Below are 23,303 nucleotides of genomic sequence, written 5' to 3' on the forward strand. Positions count from 1 at the left end.
TCGGATTTACCCTTAAGTTTTTCAAAAATGTCCGAACATTTTTGAAAAACTTAAGGGTAAATCCAAACATTTTTGAAAATTCAAGGGCTTTAATGGTATTAAGGGGGTGTTTGGATAGGAAAAAAAGAGCTGCTTATTGCTTATTCCCACAATAAGCTAATTTAAGTGTTTGGATAAAATCCAGCTTATTAGGCTAAATAAGCTAATTTTAATAAGCATTCTTTCCCATGCTTATTGCTTATTGCTTATTCCCACCACAAATAAGCTATAAGCAATAAGCTAAAAATCTAATCCAAACACCCCCTAAGTAACCAGTAGGTTACCTGGAAACCGGCTACAAGGGTAAAAATGAACAAATTAAACAAAACTTTGGGTTTTACTAGACATAAAGCACGTCCAAGGATAAAACCGACATTTTTGTGAAAACTTAAGGGCTTTTATGTTATTTACCCATCTTTATAACAACATATCAACTGTTATACCAATATTATTAGTAGGGTTTAAAGATACATGAAAGATAGAAATCTGAGTAATCTGTAATAAGAAATGAGGCAATAAACAACAAGAAAATTCACCTTCTTTCTTTTCCTAATGTAAATGATGATTCTCAGATTTCTATATTTCATGTATCTTTAAAAAAAAGCAGTAGAAATAAACAGGGAAAGCATATAGTACACGGAAATACCAAATTTGGATTTGATTTACTCCCAGTAGAAATCAAGACTGACTTTTGGGTCTTTAATTCGATACATCTGCTGAAGAAAGCATGTAGTTAGTGAATAATGATTCAACTATTCTTTTGTTCATGACAAAAAGGAATCATATGGGGTTTTAATCAATCCAAAACACATTTACTAGCTAAGTCTTGTCCAAACTAAGCCAATCAATCATCAACACATGATAAACTTATTGATTATGATGATATCTTTGCAACGATTAATCTCTTTAGTCTTTAATCGCTGATAAAATGTTGGAAAATGAATCTTATTTTGGTTTCATACCTTAATTCATCCCCAAGGTCAAGGTCCAATATCTACATGTGAACATTTTGATTGAGTAATGAGTACCCTTTGTTGCATGAAATAGCTATTGGTTTCTTTATCATAAGGTGTAATTCAGAGCCCAATTCATTCAATTCCTAAGCCATTGATTCAATTTATCACTAATATCTTATAAAAATTCAGTCATTTAAGAGAGACATCTCATCAAACACGTACTATACATTCCAATAATCAACAATTATTACAATATAATTGACAAAATTAACATAAAGCTTAGTTACTTGACAAAATTAACATAACAAATATAACGTTGCTCTTATTACAGAATCTGAGTTTTAAAAAAACAAACCGTTTTCTAGTCGACTTACACATACCAAATTACAAGTCTGTTCCTCAACCTTCCTCCCAAACTCACTCTGCAACGATGAACATATGCAAGAAAGATAATGATCGAGAGTAACAAAAATACAACAAAAGGCTAATTAATCAAATTCCGAAACCAACTCCATTTGGTGGTGAAGTCAGAAATCTTCAGAAATCTAATGCAGTATAGGAAAATACAAAAGCAATGGAGGAGACGAGCTATTACCTTCAGTTTAGGGGAAAACAGAAAGGGGAGAGGGAGAGAGGGAGAGAGAGAGAGAGAGAGAGAGAGAAGATGTGTGACAAAAGGCCTCGTGGTCGTGGTTTCTATGTTTCTCTTATCTGAAATCGTTTGAGATAAAGGGTAGGACGTCGTTGGAATTAAAGGAGTGGTGGGCACGGAGGAGCTCGGCTACCATGGCAACTAGTGCCTGGTAACTACGGTATGGATTCTCTCTCTCCCTCCTAATTTGACCATTTGATTTCAAAAAAAAAATTCATTTCTTTTAATTTATTATCCATATTATAATACCAACACATCTCTTTCATCCTTACCACATCAAAAACATCCTAAACACTCTCAATCTTTCAATCTTTTTATATACAAGATTTGTTTAAGTAACACTCCAAACAACCTCAATTCATCCAACGCACCCACTAGCGGTAGCAGGAGGAGTTCAAAAAGACCTAAAACATCCAACTCCAACTACACAACATCTTCGGATGCTCCTTTCTGAATGGATGTCAAGTTGATGGGAATGGGTAAAGCCAAAATAAGGAGAAAAGCTACATCATCAAGTTCGTCAGATGTCATCCCTTTTGATGAAAATGAAATACAATATTTAAGGTCAGAATTAGCCGCCTTAAATACGAGTTTTAAAAAACTTACAGAGTTCGTACAGGAAGGAAAGTAAACGTGAAAAGGAAAGATACAACGATATGAAATTGTTAATGCAAAACATGAGTCACCTATCAAGAAATGATCTTGAAACAGTTTGGGCGGTAAAAACTGCAATCAAAGAAAAATATAAATTGTAATTTTTAATCATACTTATTTATTGTTATCTTTTAAATGTTTTAATTTCTTATTATGCAATTCGAATTGTAATTAATTGAATTTTAAGTTTTTAAGCTAAATGAAATTGAAAACCTTGAGGTCAAAGTGAATTGGTATCTATCTTTATCATCAACATACATTTCTTTAACAAACTAAAAACTTATTCTCAGTATAAAATAAAATCATTATACCAATGATTCTTATAAGTAACAATAACATTGTCCGTTCTTTCACATTAATAATTGGATTTAGAGAGCTTACAACAAAATATACATACTTTCATACTTCCGATCGTTTTGATATGGTCGTCAAATAAGTATTAGGTAACTGGAAAATTTTTATTTATTTTTTTATATTTTTATTTTTTTACAGTTGCTTGATATATTTATACTATTTGAATGTAGATTATCAATTTAATATGAAGATTAATAGATTAATAATGATTTTTAGGTTTCATTTTATTTCATACTACATAAGTGTCGTCAGTTATAAATTTACATCATTAAAAATTGTTTTCATAACTATCTTTTACATCATTAAAAATTGTTTTCATAACTATCTTTTACATCATTAAAAATTGTTTTCATAACTATCTTTCAAAGAAATGAGAGATTTTGGTTGTAGGGTATAATGTAAAATGGGTTGTAAACTTGTAATGGATAATAGCACTCGATTCCGACTTGGCCCATTAAGCCCATTTGTTTATACTTTATAGCAAATCAAAAAGAAACATTAAGTTATTAAAAAGACAAAACTGAAGTATTGGTTGTGTAAATTGTCATTATTAGAAAAATTGAACGTCAAATGAACCTAGTAGCCAAATCAACAAAAAAAAGAACCTTATATTGCTACATAACCAAGCTTCCAACAAAAATTGAAAATTCATGGTTTCGGTGAATGTTTAAAGTCCATTTTCACATGTTAAAAAAAAATTCAGTCATTTGAAATAACCGGTTGTATTGCAAAGTAAGCGTTACATGGAATTAGGAGGAGGCATTAGATGGCATTAGGAAGGTCATTTCCAGCAAAATCAAAAAGATTTCCCTGATAGATTTCAAAGCTTCTTCTACCCATTAAAGTATTTGGATTCTTTTATCTCAAAACACCAAAATATTTTCTCTTTAATCCATCTCCCCCATAAATCATCCCGCTTTAAATCTCATATCCTCGCGTGAAACGTTCTAATTTTCAGAATAAATTTTTCATGTTTAAAATAGAATAAACACTCATTTTTCATAAAGTTACATTCAAGTCAAACCACTTGTTCATAAACAATTATTCAGAAATCAGAGTTATAAAGAAGACAATTATTCGAATCATAAAATTGTTGATGTGTGTGTACAGACCCACCTTCGTAATCCGATAAATACCTGAAAAATATCCAATCCACAACTGTAAGCATGAAACCTAGTGAGTTCCTCAAAATATCACATAAAATACAACATAAATAAACAGTCATAGGTTATCAGCAATCTTGGGGACTATCAGCAGTCACATATGCTAACAACATGCCTTGTGGGCTAAAAACACGCCTTATAGGTTATCAACAACCCTGAGGACTATCAGCAGTCCCAATTGGCTAACAACACGCCCCAAAACTATCAACAACTCAATAAACATATAACAGCAATAAGCAAATAAGACCCAACCGGTCAACATGCACATACACTATGGCATAAATAATATAGTGAAAAGACTCACCTCGTAAATAGAAGCTAAACACGACAGTTATCACAAAGTGCAAATCGGTACTACGAGATACCTAATAGCAATACAAAAGTACCCACGCAGTCTACACCCTAAAACCCTTAAATTGACCACAAGTCCACCATGGTCAAAGTCTACGGTCAAGCTCAACTATCAAAGTCAACATCAGCTGATAGTTATGTCGTGGTCAACCATTGTTCACTTCGTGACAACGTTAAGACAAAATAGTCGCGAAGCTGTCTGTCGCCATGTCGTGACAATCAACTCATCACGTTGTGGGAACCACTATGGACAACTTAATGTTTTAAGCTCTTAATCCTTCATACCAAGCACTCAAAGTTTCCAGAAGGCTTTCTCCATCCTAAAGCACCATAAAAATCATTGTTTTTAGACATGCATGTCCAATGCATGTCTTGAACACAAGCTATGTCAAAATGTAACATCCAAATTTGTTGAGGTATTTAATTTAATTTAATTTCTTAGTTTTGAGCTTCCAATACGTGGTGGAGGCACCACCACGATGTGATATGAATAGAATATTCACGGACCCTAATTTGGTCCGTACAACGTGGCATATGTTGGCCACAGCGTGGCAACCAATTTAAACCCTAAATTTCAGGTTTTTAAAGGAACTGTTGGCTAGGGTTTGCTCACCCTCAACCTCCATCACTCTTAGACCTCTGAAAGCCTAATCATAGCCTCTCTTTGTGATTCCTGGTCCATTTTAGTGCTCTTGGTGGTTTAAAGAATAAGAAGAAGGTGCTCTAGTGTGTGGATTTAGCAAACAAGCCTCATCATTCATCTCTTTTTTATTCTTTGGACCTTTGTTAGTGTACAAGATCCTAGATTTATGTTGCTTGCTCTTAGATCTAAGCCTTTGTTTCTTTAATCTTCATATCATGAAAGTTTTGAAGGATAGATTCCATAAAGTTGGCAGCTTTATGGATCCTCATCGTCCCTTTGAGGCTGTATGGTTCAAATATAAGGTTCCTTGGCTTATTTTGATTCATGCACAAAGTCGGGTTCATTTTCTCATGTTTATGACCTAATTTAAGAAGGACATGCATGTCCATAAAGCCATGATTTTTATGGTCTATAAGGTATAAGAAACCCTTATGGAGCTTGGAAGAAGTGACTTTGGTTAATTAAGTGCTTAATAGGTGACTGCATGCATTAGGTTGCCATTAAGGACTTAGGGTTTGAGATTTTGACTCGTTGGAATGTTTTAATAAATAAACTTGGAAACTTTATCCGTCAAGACTTGGGGAATGACTAGATTTGGGCTTTGGAGGCCTAAGTTTAGGAAGAAAATAACTTAGCTCAATTTAGTTGTTCAGACCAGTTTCTACGGCGTGGCCTTAGACTGCCACAACGTGGCGACTAAGGAAGTAGCCAACTGTTTTGGCATTTAGTGCCCACGATGTGGCCAAGGGAGGGCCACAATGTGGAGGCTTACGAAAGCCATTTTTACTTGACTGGGATTCTGACTAGGTTTGGACTAATTAATGACGACGTAGACAAGGGATGACCACGACGTGGAGGTTGTCTGATATTAACTTTGAATTTGAACATTGACTTTGAGGGTTGACTTTTGACTTGTTGACTTTTGGTCAAATTGCTAGTTTTGGTAGATAGGCTAAGGCTTATCTTGTGTGGTGATCTAGGTGGCGTTTAGCATCTATTTACATGACCGTGTGAGCCATTGACTTTTGACTGCATTCGCGAGGTGAGTCTTCTCACCATATCGTGTAGGATGCTAGATTGTTTGTGTGACTCTTTCATATGTTTGTATGTTGGGCAGGGCCCGTTTGTATGTTGGGCGAGGTCCGTTGGTGGGACCTATTTGTATGTTGGGTGAGGCCTGTTTATATATTTGGTGGGACCCATTTATATGTTGGGCAAGGCCCATAGGTGGGACTCGTTTATATGTTAGGCGGGGGTCGTATGGATATGTGGCATTTGGGGGGAACTCACTAAGCTTTGTGCTTACGGTTTTGTGTTTAAATGTTTTTTAATTACTTCCGGTTCTAAGGGGAAGAACTCGACATCATCGACTTGCATACCACGGAGTTTTATTCCACGTTATCTTTTGATTTATCACTGATGTTTTGAGAACACATTATTATTATACCCTGATTATTGTTTTATTAGAATGAATGGATGTTGGTTTTGGTTAATTTAAAAATGAAATTTTTACCTTGCATTTGTGGTATGTTACACAAAATGACCAAAATAAGATCCAAACTACAAGCATAGTGCCCAAAAGATCATGAAAGATCATATCCATAGACCAAAATACTCTTGTGACAAGGTGGAATGATAAAGTTTCAAATTTTATCACATACAACAACAAAATCTTCATTTAATGGACCAAGACAAGCTTAGAATCTAGATCTAGTAACTTTTAAGCATAAAGATGTAAACTTGATTCATACCCAAGGTCTAGAAGATAGACGGAAGCTGAGATCTTCTTATGCAAGGCTCTAAAAGTCCATCTTAAAAGAAGCTTCCTACCAAAATCCACCAAAGTACTCCAAAAATAGATGAGATGGGAGAGGGGAGGCTCAAAGTGGTGAAAGGGAGGCTAGGGTTTCTCTCATGAGGCCTTAGATATGATGTAGGATGGAAAAATACCCCCAAAACACAAAACCACCCTTTAAATACATAGAAAACCCTAATAATTAGTAGGCTTAGGATGCCTAATGCTCACCTCATGACATACTACTTGTCACCTCATGATGACTCATCATGTCGTGAGGATCTACTCCTCACCTCATGACGATGGGTTTTCATCGAACCACTCCAACTTCAAACAATCATAACTTCTTCGTTTCAACTTCGTTTTTGACGATCTTTATATGCACGAAAAGTTATTGACGAGCCCCACCGACGCTATCTAATTACTTTTGGCTTAATACATGTCGAATTAAAACTATAATCCATGGCATAAGCCTAATATATAGCTTTTCCTATTTTACCATTTTGCTTTGAAGCACAATTAAAAGGGTTTTAACCACTTAACACAACATTAGCAACATCTGATATGGTCTAAACCATATTCCCTTGAAACCCAAGACCTTTAATAGATATATTTATGGTCCACTATCCCAATAATAGAAACATCACAATACTAGATGTTGCATTGCGTGATGAGCTTCCCTTTTCGCAATTAGAAACGAATGCGAGTGAAGACGATGTTAAAAATGGTAGATTAAGTTTTCATGTGGGATTTCCAAGGGGAGTTAAATTAAATCAGAAATCCACAAAGTGGTTGGAGGAATGGAAAAGGCTCCCATACACATCGACGTATTCCAATTCTAGTCATTTGCATTGATGGATGTTTCTTAGAAGAGAATCGCCGGAGTATTTCATGAAATTCTACATCTCAACATTTAAAAGAAAAGCGATCGTTGGATTGTTAGCAATCTCTGAATCTAATGAATCTTCCTCTAAAATTCACAAAGGTTTTCAAGCATTGTTCTGGGATTTTCTACATCTCAAAGAAGAACATAGTGATAGTTGTTTTCTAGGAATCAATATATTCTTAGTAATAACACACATTAAATATGCAAATGTATATGTTATTCATACATGAATCACATATATAAACTATATTTACATATAAATATACCATGTAATATTCACATGTGAATATACAATGTAACATATGAAAAATATATTTAAATATGAATCTATAATATAAATAGAATATTTACATGTGATATTCACATGTGAATAAACATTAACATGTGAATATGTCATATAAAATAAATATATGTAATTTTCATATGTGAATACACAATACAACCAAAATATATTTTTAATATTCATACATGGGCCGATATATGTTAACAAAGTGCATAGAACAAAGATTTAATGTTATATGTTATTCACATGTGAATAACATATAAAAATACAAACATAACTCTATGAAACATTTCATCAAATGACTGCATTGAAGTGCACATAAAATAACTTATATAACTAAGGTAAAATATTCCTTAGACATACAAAATAAAAGGAAACATCGTCGTCATCATCATATTACAACTTTTTAATCTTATGAGAATATGTGAATAACATATAACGATGCAAGATTATATGTTATTCACATATGAACAACATATAAAAATACAAACATAATTTTATTGTGTATTTCATCAAACAGTTAAAATGTATGCTCGTGAACTAATATAATTATTGTAAAATCTTTATACCAAATATAAACCATGAACAGTTTATCTAGAACTAGAAGATTAATAATTTAAAATCTCAAAAATTCTGAAATTTTTGATGAAAAACAATATTGTGATCAAATAAAATAACTTTGTGGGCTTACTTGGTAGCTTTAACAATATTGTGTTTTTTCTAGCCATCTTCTAGTAATGTTGGGGTCTAAATGATAATTCCTCTACAAATGAAGTAAACCCATGCCAATCTTCCCGTATTTCAAACTCAAGAACAGAGAATTATGATCTGAACTTCTGAATTGCATCCATCTTATGCATTTGCTCTCTGGGATTCCAAAATCTGGACCATGATCTTCTGATAGGTAAATTCAGATCTCAATTTTCGAAATCCCCATCGATAATTGACTGCAATTTCTTCTTTTCGGGAGATCACTGTGGGCTGAATTTCTCGTGAAGCCCAGCTAATTGGGTTCTGTTAGAATGTCCCTTGGGATCCGAAACTTCTAACTTCTTCACTCAGATCTCCATTCTGGTTTCGTTACCGATGCATGTTCTTGATTTCCTTCTTTAATTTTTTTAACTAGTCGTATGCATCGAGATCCCAATTTGTGAACCTAATTTTATATTATCAGTCGTCGTCTAGGCATGCTTTGATTGATACCAATAATGATAAATTATCAATTTGCCTCAGATAGTCCGAAGTCCTTTAATGCGTACCCTAGAGGTGATTTTGATTTAGAGTCGAACGCCGTTATTAGAAAAGCAAGAAAGCCCAAACATTCGTCATTTCATCCTATTATAATGATTAAATCTTTCGGAAATCGAATTATGTACTACTACAAGTTACACCCTGTGATGGTATTGTTGATTTTCCTGTCATTTGGAGTCACAACTCTCATAGTTCTTTCACTCTATACTAGCCATTTTCAGACGATGAGTAATTATAGGAAGTTTGACACTAGTCTGGATAATGCTTATCCATTTCCAAAGCTTCGTAATCTTGTGATGGTTGCTGGGCATTCTATATATACAAGTAGTAGTTGTGAGAAAATTGATAAGGAGGATTCTTGGTTTTTGGAATCATATCAGAAGAATCCAGGACAAGCTTCTACTTTTGTTGCACATATAAAGGAAGGAATTGAGATTGCAGCCAAAGATGATGATGCTTTGTTGCTGTTCAGTGGTGGAGAGACCCGTAAAGATGCAGGACCACGAAGTGAGGCACAAAGTTATTGGATAGTTGCTGACTCAAAAGGATGGTTTGGTGAGTTTTTATAGTTTTTTTTTTTCTTTTTATTGAGTTTTCTTTTCTTTTTATTGTATTATCTAGTTTAGGGTTTGTTATTTTCATCAAATTTTGACAGTATCTTGTTAGTTGTGAGCAACTGATCATACAATGCAGTAGCAATAGTAGTTTATTGATCTGTATCTAAGGGATGTGTTTGGATGTGTGTATTCAAACTGATTATTGTGACTTGAATAATTAGAATAATTTAGAATCAATCGAATAAAGCTAGGGATATATAGGTAATCTTATGTTTATCAGTATGATCAGTAAAGAGTTTTATTACTGTAACTTCTTACATGCTTCTCCATTGATTAGTTTAACCCTAAATAATCAAAAAGTTAGGATCAAAATCATTTTTACCCAAACACTTAACTGACTATTCCAACTCAGTTTAAACGCACATCCAAACACCCCTATGTCTAGCATTGTTCATCTTCATCAAATACACACACAACCAAGTTAATCTTCACGAAATAAATGGCTCATAGATAATCACATGATTAACGTTAGGGATAGTTACATAATTCTTACATCTATCCTCAAGAAAGAAGTTTTCTTGCAGCAATGTGCACTTGAGAATGAATTATTACCAATTACTTTTTTTTATATGTAGAAACTGAAACTGCTTACATCTTAACATCTTTCCCAATGATTGTACTTGTACTTATGCTAGAATTGTGTATATACACAGGCAACCGGGAGAAGGTGAGATGGAAAGCACTAACAGAAGAACACGCGAGAGACAGCTTTGAGAATCTTCTCTTTAGTGTATGCCGATTCCGTGAACTTACCGGATCTTATCCACAAAATATCACTGTATGTTCCTTTCTCATTCTTTTTGACTTAATGGAGGACTTAATGGGGACATGACTTAAATCTATATGTAAATGTAGGTTGTGGGATATGATTTCAAGAAAGAAAGATTTGTTAATTTACACAGATCTGCAATTGGGTTCCCAGAGGCACGATTCTTCTATATGGGGACACCAGCAGCAACAACATCAAAAGAAGCAGCATTAAAAGGGGAGGCATTAGTCAGGACACAATTCCAAAATGACCCTTACTCATGTTTGGGTTCGCTACGCCGCAAAAAGATCGGGCGGGACCCGTTTCACCGGTCAATACCTTACCCGAACGGCTGCCCAGAAATTGAAGGCTTGTTCAGACACTGTGGAGGTGCATTCTATCCGGGTTCTGTTCCTTGGGCTTGAGAAAATTGATTATATACATATTTGCCTTTTTTTTTTTGTTTCATATTATTTTAGGATTGTATGATTTTGAAGCGATATGAAATAGATGCATTTGATATATGTTATATATAGATATGTGATAGAACTTACTCAGGGTAATCGATAGTTAACTACGCAAATCGATAAAATGTAAAATTTTCATTATTGTTTTATGAACATGACATATTTGGAAGATTTCAAACATGCATACAGGAATTACAAAGAAATCATAATTTAGTTTATTGGAACAAATTGTCAATTATTTTCATTTAAGAAAAAGGACAACTTGAAGGCCCCTCAGCGGTGATTGAATCTCCACCACCTTTGGTGAGACCTGCAAGAAGCTCTCCTCTGTCATAGAAGAACTCCACCTTCATCACCTTCAACTCTTCATCCAACTGTTAAAGCATTTCCAAAATGATTCAACTCAAGAATGCCTAATAAGAGACTTATATTGCTTTATTTGACTCTTTATAAACGAAAGAAGGGTAAAATGGTCATTTAGTTTCATTCATATGGTTTATATAGTTAAAAAAAGAAATCGAATGCACAATAACATCAAACAGAATCTTAATGCAGAAAGAACAACGTAACAGAGAAAATCTAAGAAAATTAGACTTTCTTCATTAAGTTAACTTCTAGTCTTCTATACAAAATGGTCCTCCTCTTTTTCCTGTCAAAAGTGTATTGTTATTTTGTCAAATTATTTTTAAACATCTAATCAAGATTTAGTATACTTCACCTCCATTGTGGAGACACCAAACATTTCTACAATTTCTCCGGTAGGCGGGTGACCTTTGAATGGGCCTTCCATGTAACCCCAATGCCTGAATTTATACGCAATCACTGGTGGACCTGAGTAAACTTGAAGAATCTCCACCGCAAAACCGCGAGGAAAGGTGGTGGTGAAGAGCTTGTGAGCCGTATCCACAGTTTCATTGGTAGGATTATACAAACGTAGCTTTTCAGGCAATGAAGTTTGAAGAAACATATTGTATCCTCCGCCTATCTTGGCTACATCTTGCGGTGTCATTGGTTTCCTACCTGGAAACAAATTCGCATGATATTAGCAGTTGTTTATATAAATATAGTTTGAGCTCAAGCTATGTGTTAATCTCTTCGTCAAAACTACCGTTAACAGAAGTTGTTAACTTTGTGACGTCGCACGTTTTGAAATCTTTGGGATTCAGTTTGTGGAATATCTCCATTTCCCATGTTTTCACAAGATTCTGAACTTGCTCTTCCAATGAACCTGTGGGCCATATCTAACCATACAAACTACACAACATCAGTTTAACGAACTCCAACCTTTTAGTTTATACATTATTGATTTACTTTCATAATTTTCTAATTTAGTTATTTAGTTATGGTTCTCGGTTTTTTTTCTTCGAGAACTGTTAAAATGTTACAATACAATAAGGAAAATTTTGTCACCGTTTTATCTATCTAGCAAGTTAACTATTATTTTTAGTGGTTATTATAATAATAATTTAGTGGTTGAATCGATAAAAATAATGATCTTGCCCATATATCAATACCGGCTAACCAAAAAAATGGTTTTTTACAAGGTCAACATATTGATCTAATCATTATAGAAAATAGTTAATGGCAATCAATAAAATTTTGAAAGAACACTTGTTTTATGTTAACAAATATGAGAAGGCATGCAACTTTAACTTTATGTTTATATGATATTATTATTTTAATGGTATTTTGTGAATAAAACGGAAAATAGTTTCTTATCCATTTATGATATTGGTTGTTTAAACAAGAAAAGTAAGTAGGGGTAGAAGGATTTAATAACCTTTGTTCTTCCTGCTTCAAAAAGCTTGTTGACCACATCAAAGTTAGGGGGAACACCCAACTTCCATGTGGTGTTCTTCTCACCTTCTCCACTCATGAAACATCTGTACTTATCCACATCTGAACCTTTGTATTGATCCATCCTTTTGTGTTTGTTGATTTGTTGATTGAACAAAATATGATCTTGGTTTATATATATAGCAACTGGAAAAGGGGTGTTTGGAGAAAGGTAGTGGTGGCTATGGGGAGTTGGTAAGAGTCCCATATCTACTCTCTTAGAAATGATTTCTTTATTGTTCCCTAAATTAAATTATTATGATTATAGGGGAATAAAAACAAATATACTATTATTATTAATTTTATCTTTAAATCTGTCATCAAGTTTATTAGAGATTTAAATAGAAGAGAGTTGAGTAACAAATGATTAGAGTTAATTTGATAAATGGGCAACAAATATATATGTTTTTGTTTACAAATTCCATTAAAAATCTTTAAAATAATGGTATTCTATGAATACAAAGTTCTATTATTTAATTTTATGATGTTACTTTTTTATTTAAAACAATCATGTTTTAAGATGGATAGGTTGTCATAAATAGTTAGCATATCAAATATGATTGGTAAAACTATTACTAAATAACGATTCAATGTTTATAAATAAGAAAATACAGAATGTAAGTATTTTAATATACTTTAATTTAGATGATTTCTAAACTGTTTAATTTGTTTTCAGTTGACTTTCGTTTATCTATATAACTGTATGTCGCTTTCCTTATAAAATATATATTGTATTTTAATTTTTTTTTTAGCCTTATGGCTGCCCAATTAACTTTTAAGGCCCAGTGTAACTTTTGACTTCAATTTTGTACCTCGAATGAATATTCTTCGGCCAAACACAAAAATATAACTTCTTTTATTTTGACTATCATTTGATAATAACACAAGTTGTATGTACAACAAATATTTTTTAGTTAATATATATATATATATATATATATATATATATATATATATATATATATATATATATATATATATATATATATATATGAGACGGTCTAATTTTGTGAGACCGTGAGACGCAATACTAGTCGCTTGTTTTGTAGATAAAAAAACATTTTTAAAATGCAAAATAATTGAAAATTTTCGAAAAAAAAAAAGTTCAAATATTATTTTCTTCATTTATATTTTCTAAAAAAGTTTAAAAAAATACTAAAAAAATTAAAAATAAATAAATAAATACCTTTTTTTTTACATATTCTAGTAGAATATTAGAATATTTTATATATCTGACAAATCTAGTAGAATATCCTAGCATTCTAAAAATCACATTAGAATATTTACAGTGCAATATTCTATTAAAATATTTCATGTATTTTTCAAAAAACAGTAATTTTTTTAGGTAATTAAAGTGACGAAAATAATAATTAAAAAAAGAATTTTCAGATTTTTTCTTTTATTTTGCAATTTAAAAATATTTTTAGATTTGGTCTCACGGTCTCATAAAATTAACATGGTCTCAAATAAACCTATATATATATATATATATATATATATATATATATATATATATATATATATATATATATATATATATATATAATTTACCATTAGTATTTAAGAGTATATTTTGGAAGTTTATAACATAAGAGACAAATAGAAATACTTTTATTGATAATAGTTTTTTATGTGCTAACCAAATCTCTTAGATTAGTGATAGTGGTCATATGTATGCTAAGCTGTCACATCATTTTTTTTATGCAAACTAAGCATAGCGTGATATTAGGGAGTGACAATGAGTTTGGTATTGAATTTGGAAGAAAACAAAAACTAAAATAAAGATGAGCCAATCTCTCTCTCTCATGAACCGGCAAGTTTGGCTTAACGCACCCTAAGGGATGTTGTATGGCGAGCTAGCATGGATGATGATGAGCTTGGCACACCCCATTCCTCATAGCCTTAATAGTACCATAATTTTTTAAAATCCTGATTTTAAAATATATATATTTTGAATATAAAAATCAACTAGACTAAAATACGTAATTTATCTACGTTTGCACTTTGTAATAAAATTTGGCAAGATTGGTTGTGGTTTGAAGTTTATCAAAAAGGTCTCAGGGTCTATTATTGCAAGTTAATTAATTTTGTTAAACTTCATATCACTTAACAGGCTTACTTGAAGTTCAAATCAAAGAGGTTTCAACTAGGGGAGGCCAAGAGAAGGTTTGCAATAGGGGTGAACATTTGGACTCATGGACCGGACCGAACCGGACCGTTTTTTTGGACCCCCGGGCCGGTTCTCGGTTCTAGGAATCCATCCCGGTCCGGTCCGGTTTTTTTCTTGGTCCGGTCCGGTTTTTACCGGGTTTAGAACCGGTTGGACCCGATTTAAAAAAAAATTGTAATTTGTGAATTTTTTTAAACAACCATAACACATTCGTTTTAAGTCGGATTGACACGCGGTTTTTTCCAACATTTAGTTTACAATTTGTAGATGAATTTAGACTATAATTTTGTTGATTTTTGTATTATATTCAGTAGGTTACAATCCTTCAAAGTTAAGCTATCAAAACTGAAATATTTCAACTTTTTAACTATTATTTTAGACTATAATTATGAATTTTATGTATCTTTGAAAGATAAATCATATGAAAGGGATCATTGTGAACTTGATTTATATGTTAGTTGCTTTTATTTGAAAAATTAATTTTGCAAGTTATAATATTCTAACATCAAGGTAGATTAGTTATGCATGAAACGGAAACGTAATCATTTTTACAAGTTATATCGTATCAAACCCAATAAAATATTCGTTTTAACGAGTTCTATCAAACCCAAAAACATATTCTAACGACTTGTACTCTATGCATGAAACGGAAACGTAATCATTTTTACAAGTTATATCGTATCAAACCCAATAACATATTCGTTTTAATGAGTTCTATCAAACCCAAAAACATATTTTAACGATTTGTACTCTATGCAATTAAAGTTGTACCGGTCCAAATGGGGTCCAAGAACCGGAAAACTCGGACCTGGACCCGGACCCGGACACGGACACGGACACGACTCGTCCGGTCCGGTCCACGGTCCACAATATTATCCATAACCAGTCCGGTCCGGTTCGGTCCAAATGATCACCCCTAGTTTGCAACGTTGTTCGGAGTTATCCAAATCTTTCACCAAATGACGAATCTTCTCTGGGAAGGTTGTGGGAATGTCATGTTTTATTTTGTTGTATTTAAAAGAGTTAAATGCTTAATAATGCAATGATGTTATATATTTTTTGAAGTTGTGCAAGAAATTAATTTTTTAGATGAAATATATACAAGTCATTTCATTATTATATCAAAATACGCAAAATTGTAACTGGGCACATGTTACCTCAATACATATTTTAGGGGGTGTTTAAATAGGAAAAAAAGAGGTGCTTATTGTTTATTCCCACAAAAAGCTACCTTTGAGTGATTGGATAAAATCCAGCTTATTAAGCTAAATAAACTAATTTTAATAAGCATCTCTCCCCATGCTTATTGCTTATTGCTTATTCCCACCACAAATAAGCTAATAAGCTAATCCAAACACCCCCTTAACCTGTTAAACAAAATATAGGTAATCCTCAGCAAAATCCATTTTGCTCAAATTTCGTCGGGTAAAAAGTATTTAACCCTACTCAAAAAATTATGTATTTATAATTTTTAATAATTTAAATATCTGGTCCTTTAGTTCACAGTAATTCGTGTGGTTGGCGCTTAACACTTTTTTATAAATTTGGATAATCCATGTAGTTTTTTTTTCGGTTTTGGTCACGAACTGATATAAAATGACTATTTTATCTTTATTAGTGATTTTTTTATTGTTTTGCGTTTGGGAACCACCAATTTTACCTCACTCCTCTACCTTTGATATTAAAGAGATCTTGTGACATCCAACCTGCTCACCTCCAACTTCCACCACCGCTCACCTCCAACAATCACCATATTCACCTCACAACCACCACTAGTCAAATCCAAATCTAGGATAACCCCAAATTTAAACATAAAGCAACCTTCCCGGTTTCATGGTTGATTATAGCACCTTCCAGAAAAATCCCAAAGACATAAAATAAAATAAAATCCAGGCTAATCCCAAATTTAAACCTGAAGCAACATTCCAGTTTCCATGGTTGATTATAACACCTTCCAAAAAAAATCTCAAAAGACACATGATGAAACTAAATCTAGAAATATTTCAAAATCAACCCTAAAAGCAAATCATGGAGTTACAAGTATCTCATGATTCCAATAAGGTTGCATAATATGCAACCTTCTATATGTTGGTTTGCTACGTATACATATCATAATTCCCACATGTTCTTCCCTTGCAAAAAAATCTTCGTAACATAACTCTAGTATGTATAATTCTTGCCATCAAGGTGAGTACTAATGAACTAAAAAGAGTCATTTTTTGGAGCCATCTTTTTTTGGGAAAGAGGCCCAAGCCCCGGAAAAATATTTTTTGGAGACATATTGCAAAAACAATCAGAGAATTTTAACGAAAAGCTGCTTTTTGAACAATAATCGCACGCAATTATAATAATTGTGGCAAGATATCAACGAAAAAGGTTATTTTTGCGACAACAGTGAGAAATCGTGACAAGGAAACGACGAAAAAGGTTATTTCACGGCGTAAATACTAAAAAGCGACATGAAAAATGACAAAATAACTACAATCGAAACCCTTAAAAGGACAAAAAAAAAATCAAAGAAATCAAACCAAACGGGATATAAAAACAAATCAAAAAGCTAAACCTAGAATTGCCAAAAATTTTGAAACAGGGCGCACTGCCCCCGTAAACTAACATAAACAACAGATCGCTATGGTAAGCACAATAACCTCAAGAATTCTTCTCCTTGGAGCCACCACATTAATTTGAATCCACCCAAGCTAAAAGATTTGCAACACTCAAAAAATGAGGAAATTGCAGATCTAACCACTTCATGATCTCCATCCAACTTTGAGCAGCCACATCACACACACGTCAGAAAAACATGATTAACGTCTTCCTCATGTACCCCATGTACCCTAAAAGTAGGGCATAAAACTGAAGGCAGGTCAATTTCTTTATTTCCAAATTTACCCTAGTGGGGATTCTATCAAGCAAAACACGCCGAAGTAAAGTAATGAACAAAATACTGCTAGGTTTCATTAACACGGTCTCAAGTTGTCGCCTCCAACAATCATAACCAACAGATCGTCTATAACTCTGATACCATGTAATTAATGAACAAAATACTACTAGGGTTTCATTATTGAATAATAAAAGAAAAGGTACACTTACAATAAAATGAAAATCATTATATACTTATAAAGGAAGCATTTTTTCCTTCACCACATTCATTTGAAACTCTCATTCATTTTTTTCTTTCACCACATTCATTTGAAACTCCCATGACTTTTCAATTTCTTTCTAATAATGATTATAAGTTGGTTAATAAGGTTAAACACATATAAAACCTAAAATGTAATCATATATAAACTAAATTTCAATATTAAAAGAATATATTTTCTTCTACTTATAAAGTTATGTTTTTAACTTTTAACATATTATACTTAATTTATTAGCTCTAATATGTTGTTAAAAGTAAACCATTATCATTTTAAAGCTACAACTTTTGAACAATTTGTATAAAATACTTAAATTGTTAATTTAAATATATCCTTACAGGATCAACTTAAATATAAATTTTAGGTCAACTTAAACAACCTAAAGAATATTTTGTAAATAGTTAAAAATGATAAATTGTAGTGTCTTTATAATAATGATTATAAGTTGGTTAATAAGGTTAAATAAGTATCAAACCTAAAGTGTAATCATAAATAAACTAAATTTCAATATTAAAATAATATTTTTACTTCTACTTATAAAGTTATGTCTTTAACTTTTAACATATTATACTTAATTTATTAGATTTAATATGTTTTTGTATGTAAACCATTATCAAATTAAAGCTATAACTTTTGAACAGTTTTGACAAAATACTTAAACTGTTAATTTAAATATAACATTACAGGGTTAACTTCAATATAAATTTCAGTTCCACTTAAAAAACCCAAAGAATATTGTGTGAATAGTTAAAAGTAATAAATTGTAGTGCTAAATGCAAAAACTAAATTGTAATATCAATTTAACTAAAATATTTCCTAAAGATATTTTATAATCATTAAAAGATTTCAAATAAGTAGCTTAATGATTAAAATTAAAAAAAATTGTTTGATGTTTTAAATTAATAATTACAATGATAGAAATTAAAATGTTAAGCAAATAAATTTTAAAAAATTAATTAACAATAACAACAACTATAAATAACATTAAATCATATATTATATTTAATTTTATTCATGAGTAACCCACGAGTAGAGGTCATTCTAAAGATTTAGATTATGGAATTTTAAGAGATGTATATATTATCATATAATTCAAAATAATCAATACATTATATCAACTTAGTATATGAATTATTATATCAAGTTCAATAACAACATTATTGTTATAGTTAAAAAAATCATATATTTGTAAAGATTTCAGCTATATAGATGTTTCTGCGCAACGCGCGGGCATTCGCCTAGTATGATATAAATACGAAAACTAATTAGGTTAAACCTAGCTAAGAGCTAAATAGACCAAACATAGGGGCTAATAGATTTATTGGGTTAACACGTAAATGTTATACATCTTTCATTTTGACTTTTAATTCTATAATATAGCATTTGTTACACGTCATGACAGAACTATATACGTTTGGATTGAATTTTTTTTTACGGGAAATGACTCAAATTTCCTACGAAATTTCTAGGGTTGGTCAATTTAGTCCTAAAGTATTTTTGGTGCTTTATGAGGGCATAAGGTAGGTTACGACCTACTCTTTTAGTCTCTTTTAACCTCAAATAACTAGTAAACCATGCGACATGGACCATTTAGACCAAACGAAACTCACCTTATGCCCCCGTAAATCTAAAATAAAATAAGTTGGAGGATCATTTAAACGAAAACTCAAAGAATTCATAAAAACAACATTTTCCTTAATCGTCTGTATAACTACACGCCGCCGACGACCATGAATCTGTTTCCTAAAAACACATCATTACCGTCTCTTGCTCGGAGTGACCGGAAAAAGTCCTCCAGACTATCCCCAATCACCTCGTCTTGACGGTAGAGTGGGAGTCGATGGGGCACGGGAAACAAGTGAAGCCTAAAACGAGATAAAGACAGAACTTACGTGCTAACGACGAACTTATGTCATGCAGAAATTCAGTCACGCATGATATTCCTTGTAACACTCTAAAAATTTCAACCAATCTAAACTTTTAAAAAACAACCCAATTTCATAAAGTTATTACAAAAATGTTTTCAATACATTTATTATCATAGTATTTCCCTAGAACCACATCAAAAACACATAAAACAGGAGGAGCGGTATGATCATGCCTTTGCCTTGCCACGGTCTCCTGAAGTACCTGAAACATTTAAACCACAACTGTAAGCCCGAAAGCTTAGTGCGATACCCCCAAAATACCAACCACATAACATGCCATATCGCAACAGAACGCAGAACAACCATGCACTTCGGGTCTACTGTGTGACTGGTCCGCCGCACCGGGCCTACAGTCCACCTGGTCCACCCTCCGAGTCTAACCATATACCTCGAGTCTATAGTGTGATTGGTCCGCCCGCACTGGGCCTTCAATCCACCTGGTCCACTCTCTAAGTCTACAGTATGGCTGGTTCGCCCGCACCAGGCCTTCAGTCGGCTTGGTCCACTCTCCGAGCCTCGGCACGTCTGGTCCTCCCTTTTGGGGCCTGCAGCCTATCCGGACCGCTTGCTGGGCCTTCGGGATAACCGGTCTGCCCTGGGTATGTTGGCCTACAGCACAAAGCAGGACCCGCCTCAACCCAACCCCAGTCAAACAACTATGTGCACATAAACATATAATCATATAACAATTCACAGCAAATCAACCAATATAGCAGATCACATACGTAGCACATCCCTATCAGGATTCCAACCTAACCGGTCACTAGCATAACATCATCCTATAAACCAGGATACCGACCCTAACCAGGTCTCTAACATATATCATCCTAACTACCAAGATGTAAACATAATAAAGAAATAACATAACAGACAACTACCCGGATTTCGATCCGATAAAGGGTCGGCCTTGGTGACGTAGACCCTGTCGATATAGTGAGGATAACTCACCTTGCAACTGCCGAAACTCTGAGCTGAAGAAGCAGATTCCCGAACCACCACCTCACCAAAAATCTCGAACTATCCGAAGCAGCAAAACAATCATTAGTCCAAGTACAATATCCTTCCAAGGGTAAATTGCCCAGTTTACCCTTAACTCAATCTGGTCCAAGACTAAGGCCCATAATCAAAATATGAAAGGCCCAACATTAGGTAAGCTCTCAAGCCCACTAATGGTCTAAAGACCAAAAGTCCGAAGCAAAACCTAATATTGGCCCAATTTACTAAATTGGGCCCACCTCACCAAATGGGCCTAGATCCAAGGTCCATAACAATTAGTGAGTCCAAATTACTCCATCCATAATGTCCAGTCACGGCCCAAGCTCTAATAGCCCAATAACAGCCCAATCTCTTAAGGCCCAAAATGAAAACCCAACAGAGGGAGTACGCTGGGCGTACCCTCCTTGGTACGCTCGGCGTACAACGATGCTCGCGGATCGGAATCGGGACACAAACCCACTACGCTGGGTATACTCCCATTTACGCGGGGCGTAACTCCGCTGAACTACAACTTCTCATAAGATCTTAATGGCTTAAGCTCTTAAGCCCAAACTTCAGATCCATAGACCAAATATGCCTAGGATTCATAAAGTCTCAAACTTTATTACTTGGGACGTCCATAAAGCTCTTAATCCAAGGTCTTAATCCATTAAGACCTATCTATATCACATATGAGACAACCAAAGCCCTTGGGACCTCATTTTTCTTACTCAAGACCTCTTCTAAGGTCTAAAAGGACAGCTAATCTCAACCAACTCGAATCATGCAAAAAGATGAGGTTTTTGGGACAAGAATGATGTCAAAACTTCACAACTCATAGATCTACACATTATGATTGTCAAGCCAGAGGCTTTTTACCTCAAAAGGGCCTTAGAAGATGATGTCTTTCCAGATCTACGAGCTCCAGCCACTCAACTCCTTCTTTGACAACTTCCTCTTTCTTCTTCTAGACTCTCCTTTGCCAAAACAAGCTTTCCAAGGTCAAACACACCCAACAATGGATGTGGGACGGCTATCTAGGATTTCTGAGGATAAGAGAGTGTTTATGGAGGCTAGGGTTGGAACCATAATGTTCCTTATATAGTGGCTGGCCCCAAATTTAGGGTTTCTGGATGATAGACGTACGCTGGGCGTACGTCGAGAGACCTCTGCGTTCATTTACTCTATTACGCTGGACGTACCCAGCCAAACATGTGCATGCATGCTTGGCATGCATAGGACCCCTTTGCTAAATTTCCTCCTTAGGGGCCATTGTTGCCAATATCTTTAATTTACAACATCTCCTCCATCATAAGTCCGTTCCCGTCAAACTCTATATCCACATAAAGGTGGTGAGAAGGCGTACGCTTCTAGCGACACACCCCGACCCGAAACCCTTCGAATAAAACCCAATACCCATAAAGGAACGAAACGCCCTTACTCTTGATCTCGGGAACCCATAAATAGATATTTCAAGAATGGGGCGTTACATTCCTCATCGAAGCACCACTCAGGATTGGATCAATTGGAAAATCGATATCATCGATGTCCCACTCCAATTACCAGCATTGTCGACGCAAGTAGTTCCTCATTCTGATTCCATTCCTTCCTTTGAGTCCGACTCGCGGTCAACAATCTGGTTAAAATCCCCACTTTAATTGCAGCTTCCTCCTAACAATGCCACCATGAAACGATGCAGGGTTTTGGTTTTTATGAATTCTTTGAGTTTTGGTTTAAATGGTCCCCATTTTTTTTTGGGCTTTATGAAGGCATAATATGAGTTTCATCTAGTTTAAGTTGTGCTTGCCACATGGTTTACCGATTATTAGAGGTTAAAATTAACTAAAAGATCATGTCGTAATCTACCTTATGTCCTCATAAAGTAGCAAAAATACTTTAGAGACCGAATCAACAAACCCTAGAAACTTCTAATTTGTGTCATTTCCCCTTAAAATTACTATAACCAATTAGTGTGTTTCTAAGAATTCCATTTGCAATTAATTACATGATCTAATATCAAGAATTAACAAACAAATTGCTGCAATTTTTGTATGCATGTGTGCGTAAATGATTCCATAAAGTGCCTAGACTGAAAATAATTTTTTTTTATTTATTTCATCAACTATAACAGTTATTTATTAAATTTTGTGTTAACAAGTTTTTTTTTAAATCGATATACCATACCCATGGAGTAGTATATTTATTAAAGAATGAGCCAATTACAAGAAGCATATGTAGGATGATATTTAGCCTGAATTGAATATGATACACGAACCTCACTGCTAGTTCAATAGTAGGTTTGAACAATGATGGAGGCGAATGCCGGCGGCACCGCTGATTTCAATTCTGGATATAATGGTTAGAGCTTAGAGCTTTGAGAGTTTATAGTCAATGG

General features: G+C 33.7%; 2 protein-coding genes across 3 annotated transcripts; one reads left to right on the forward strand and one right to left on the reverse strand.

The window, feature by feature from the left end:
- The first annotated feature begins 8,555 nt into the window (after positions 1 to 8,555).
- LOC145096230 (uncharacterized protein C57A10.07) lies at positions 8,556 to 10,914 on the forward strand. The gene is made up of 3 exons (XM_079034008.1): positions 8,556 to 9,582; positions 10,298 to 10,422; positions 10,500 to 10,914. The coding sequence occupies exons 1-3, from the start codon at positions 8,985 to 8,987 to the stop codon at positions 10,815 to 10,817; spliced, it is 1,041 nt and encodes a 346-aa protein (XP_078890134.1). The 5' UTR covers positions 8,556 to 8,984; the 3' UTR covers positions 10,818 to 10,914.
- A 61-nt stretch (positions 10,915 to 10,975) lies between these two features.
- LOC145096289 (pathogen-related protein-like) lies at positions 10,976 to 12,896 on the reverse strand. Of its 2 annotated transcripts, none has more exons than XM_079034058.1 (4): positions 12,640 to 12,895; positions 11,968 to 12,100; positions 11,578 to 11,879; positions 10,976 to 11,233 (listed from the first exon to the last, which is right to left on the reverse strand). In XM_079034058.1, exons 1-4 carry the CDS (start codon positions 12,778 to 12,780, stop codon positions 11,105 to 11,107), a joined length of 705 nt encoding a protein of 234 aa, XP_078890184.1. In that variant the 5' UTR covers positions 12,781 to 12,895; the 3' UTR covers positions 10,976 to 11,104. The 2 variants fall into 2 exon arrangements, with proteins under 2 accessions (XP_078890184.1, XP_078890220.1); XM_079034094.1 differs by lacking the exon at positions 10,976 to 11,233 and adding an exon at positions 11,319 to 11,508 and having other exon boundaries at positions 12,640 to 12,896.
- Positions 12,897 to 23,303: the final 10,407 nt, after the last annotated feature.

Source organism: Lactuca serriola, chromosome 1, assembly GCF_051521515.1.
Source record: "Lactuca serriola cultivar US96UC23 chromosome 1, Lser_US96UC23_V15, whole genome shotgun sequence".
NCBI lineage: Eukaryota > Viridiplantae > Streptophyta > Magnoliopsida > Asterales > Asteraceae > Lactuca > Lactuca serriola.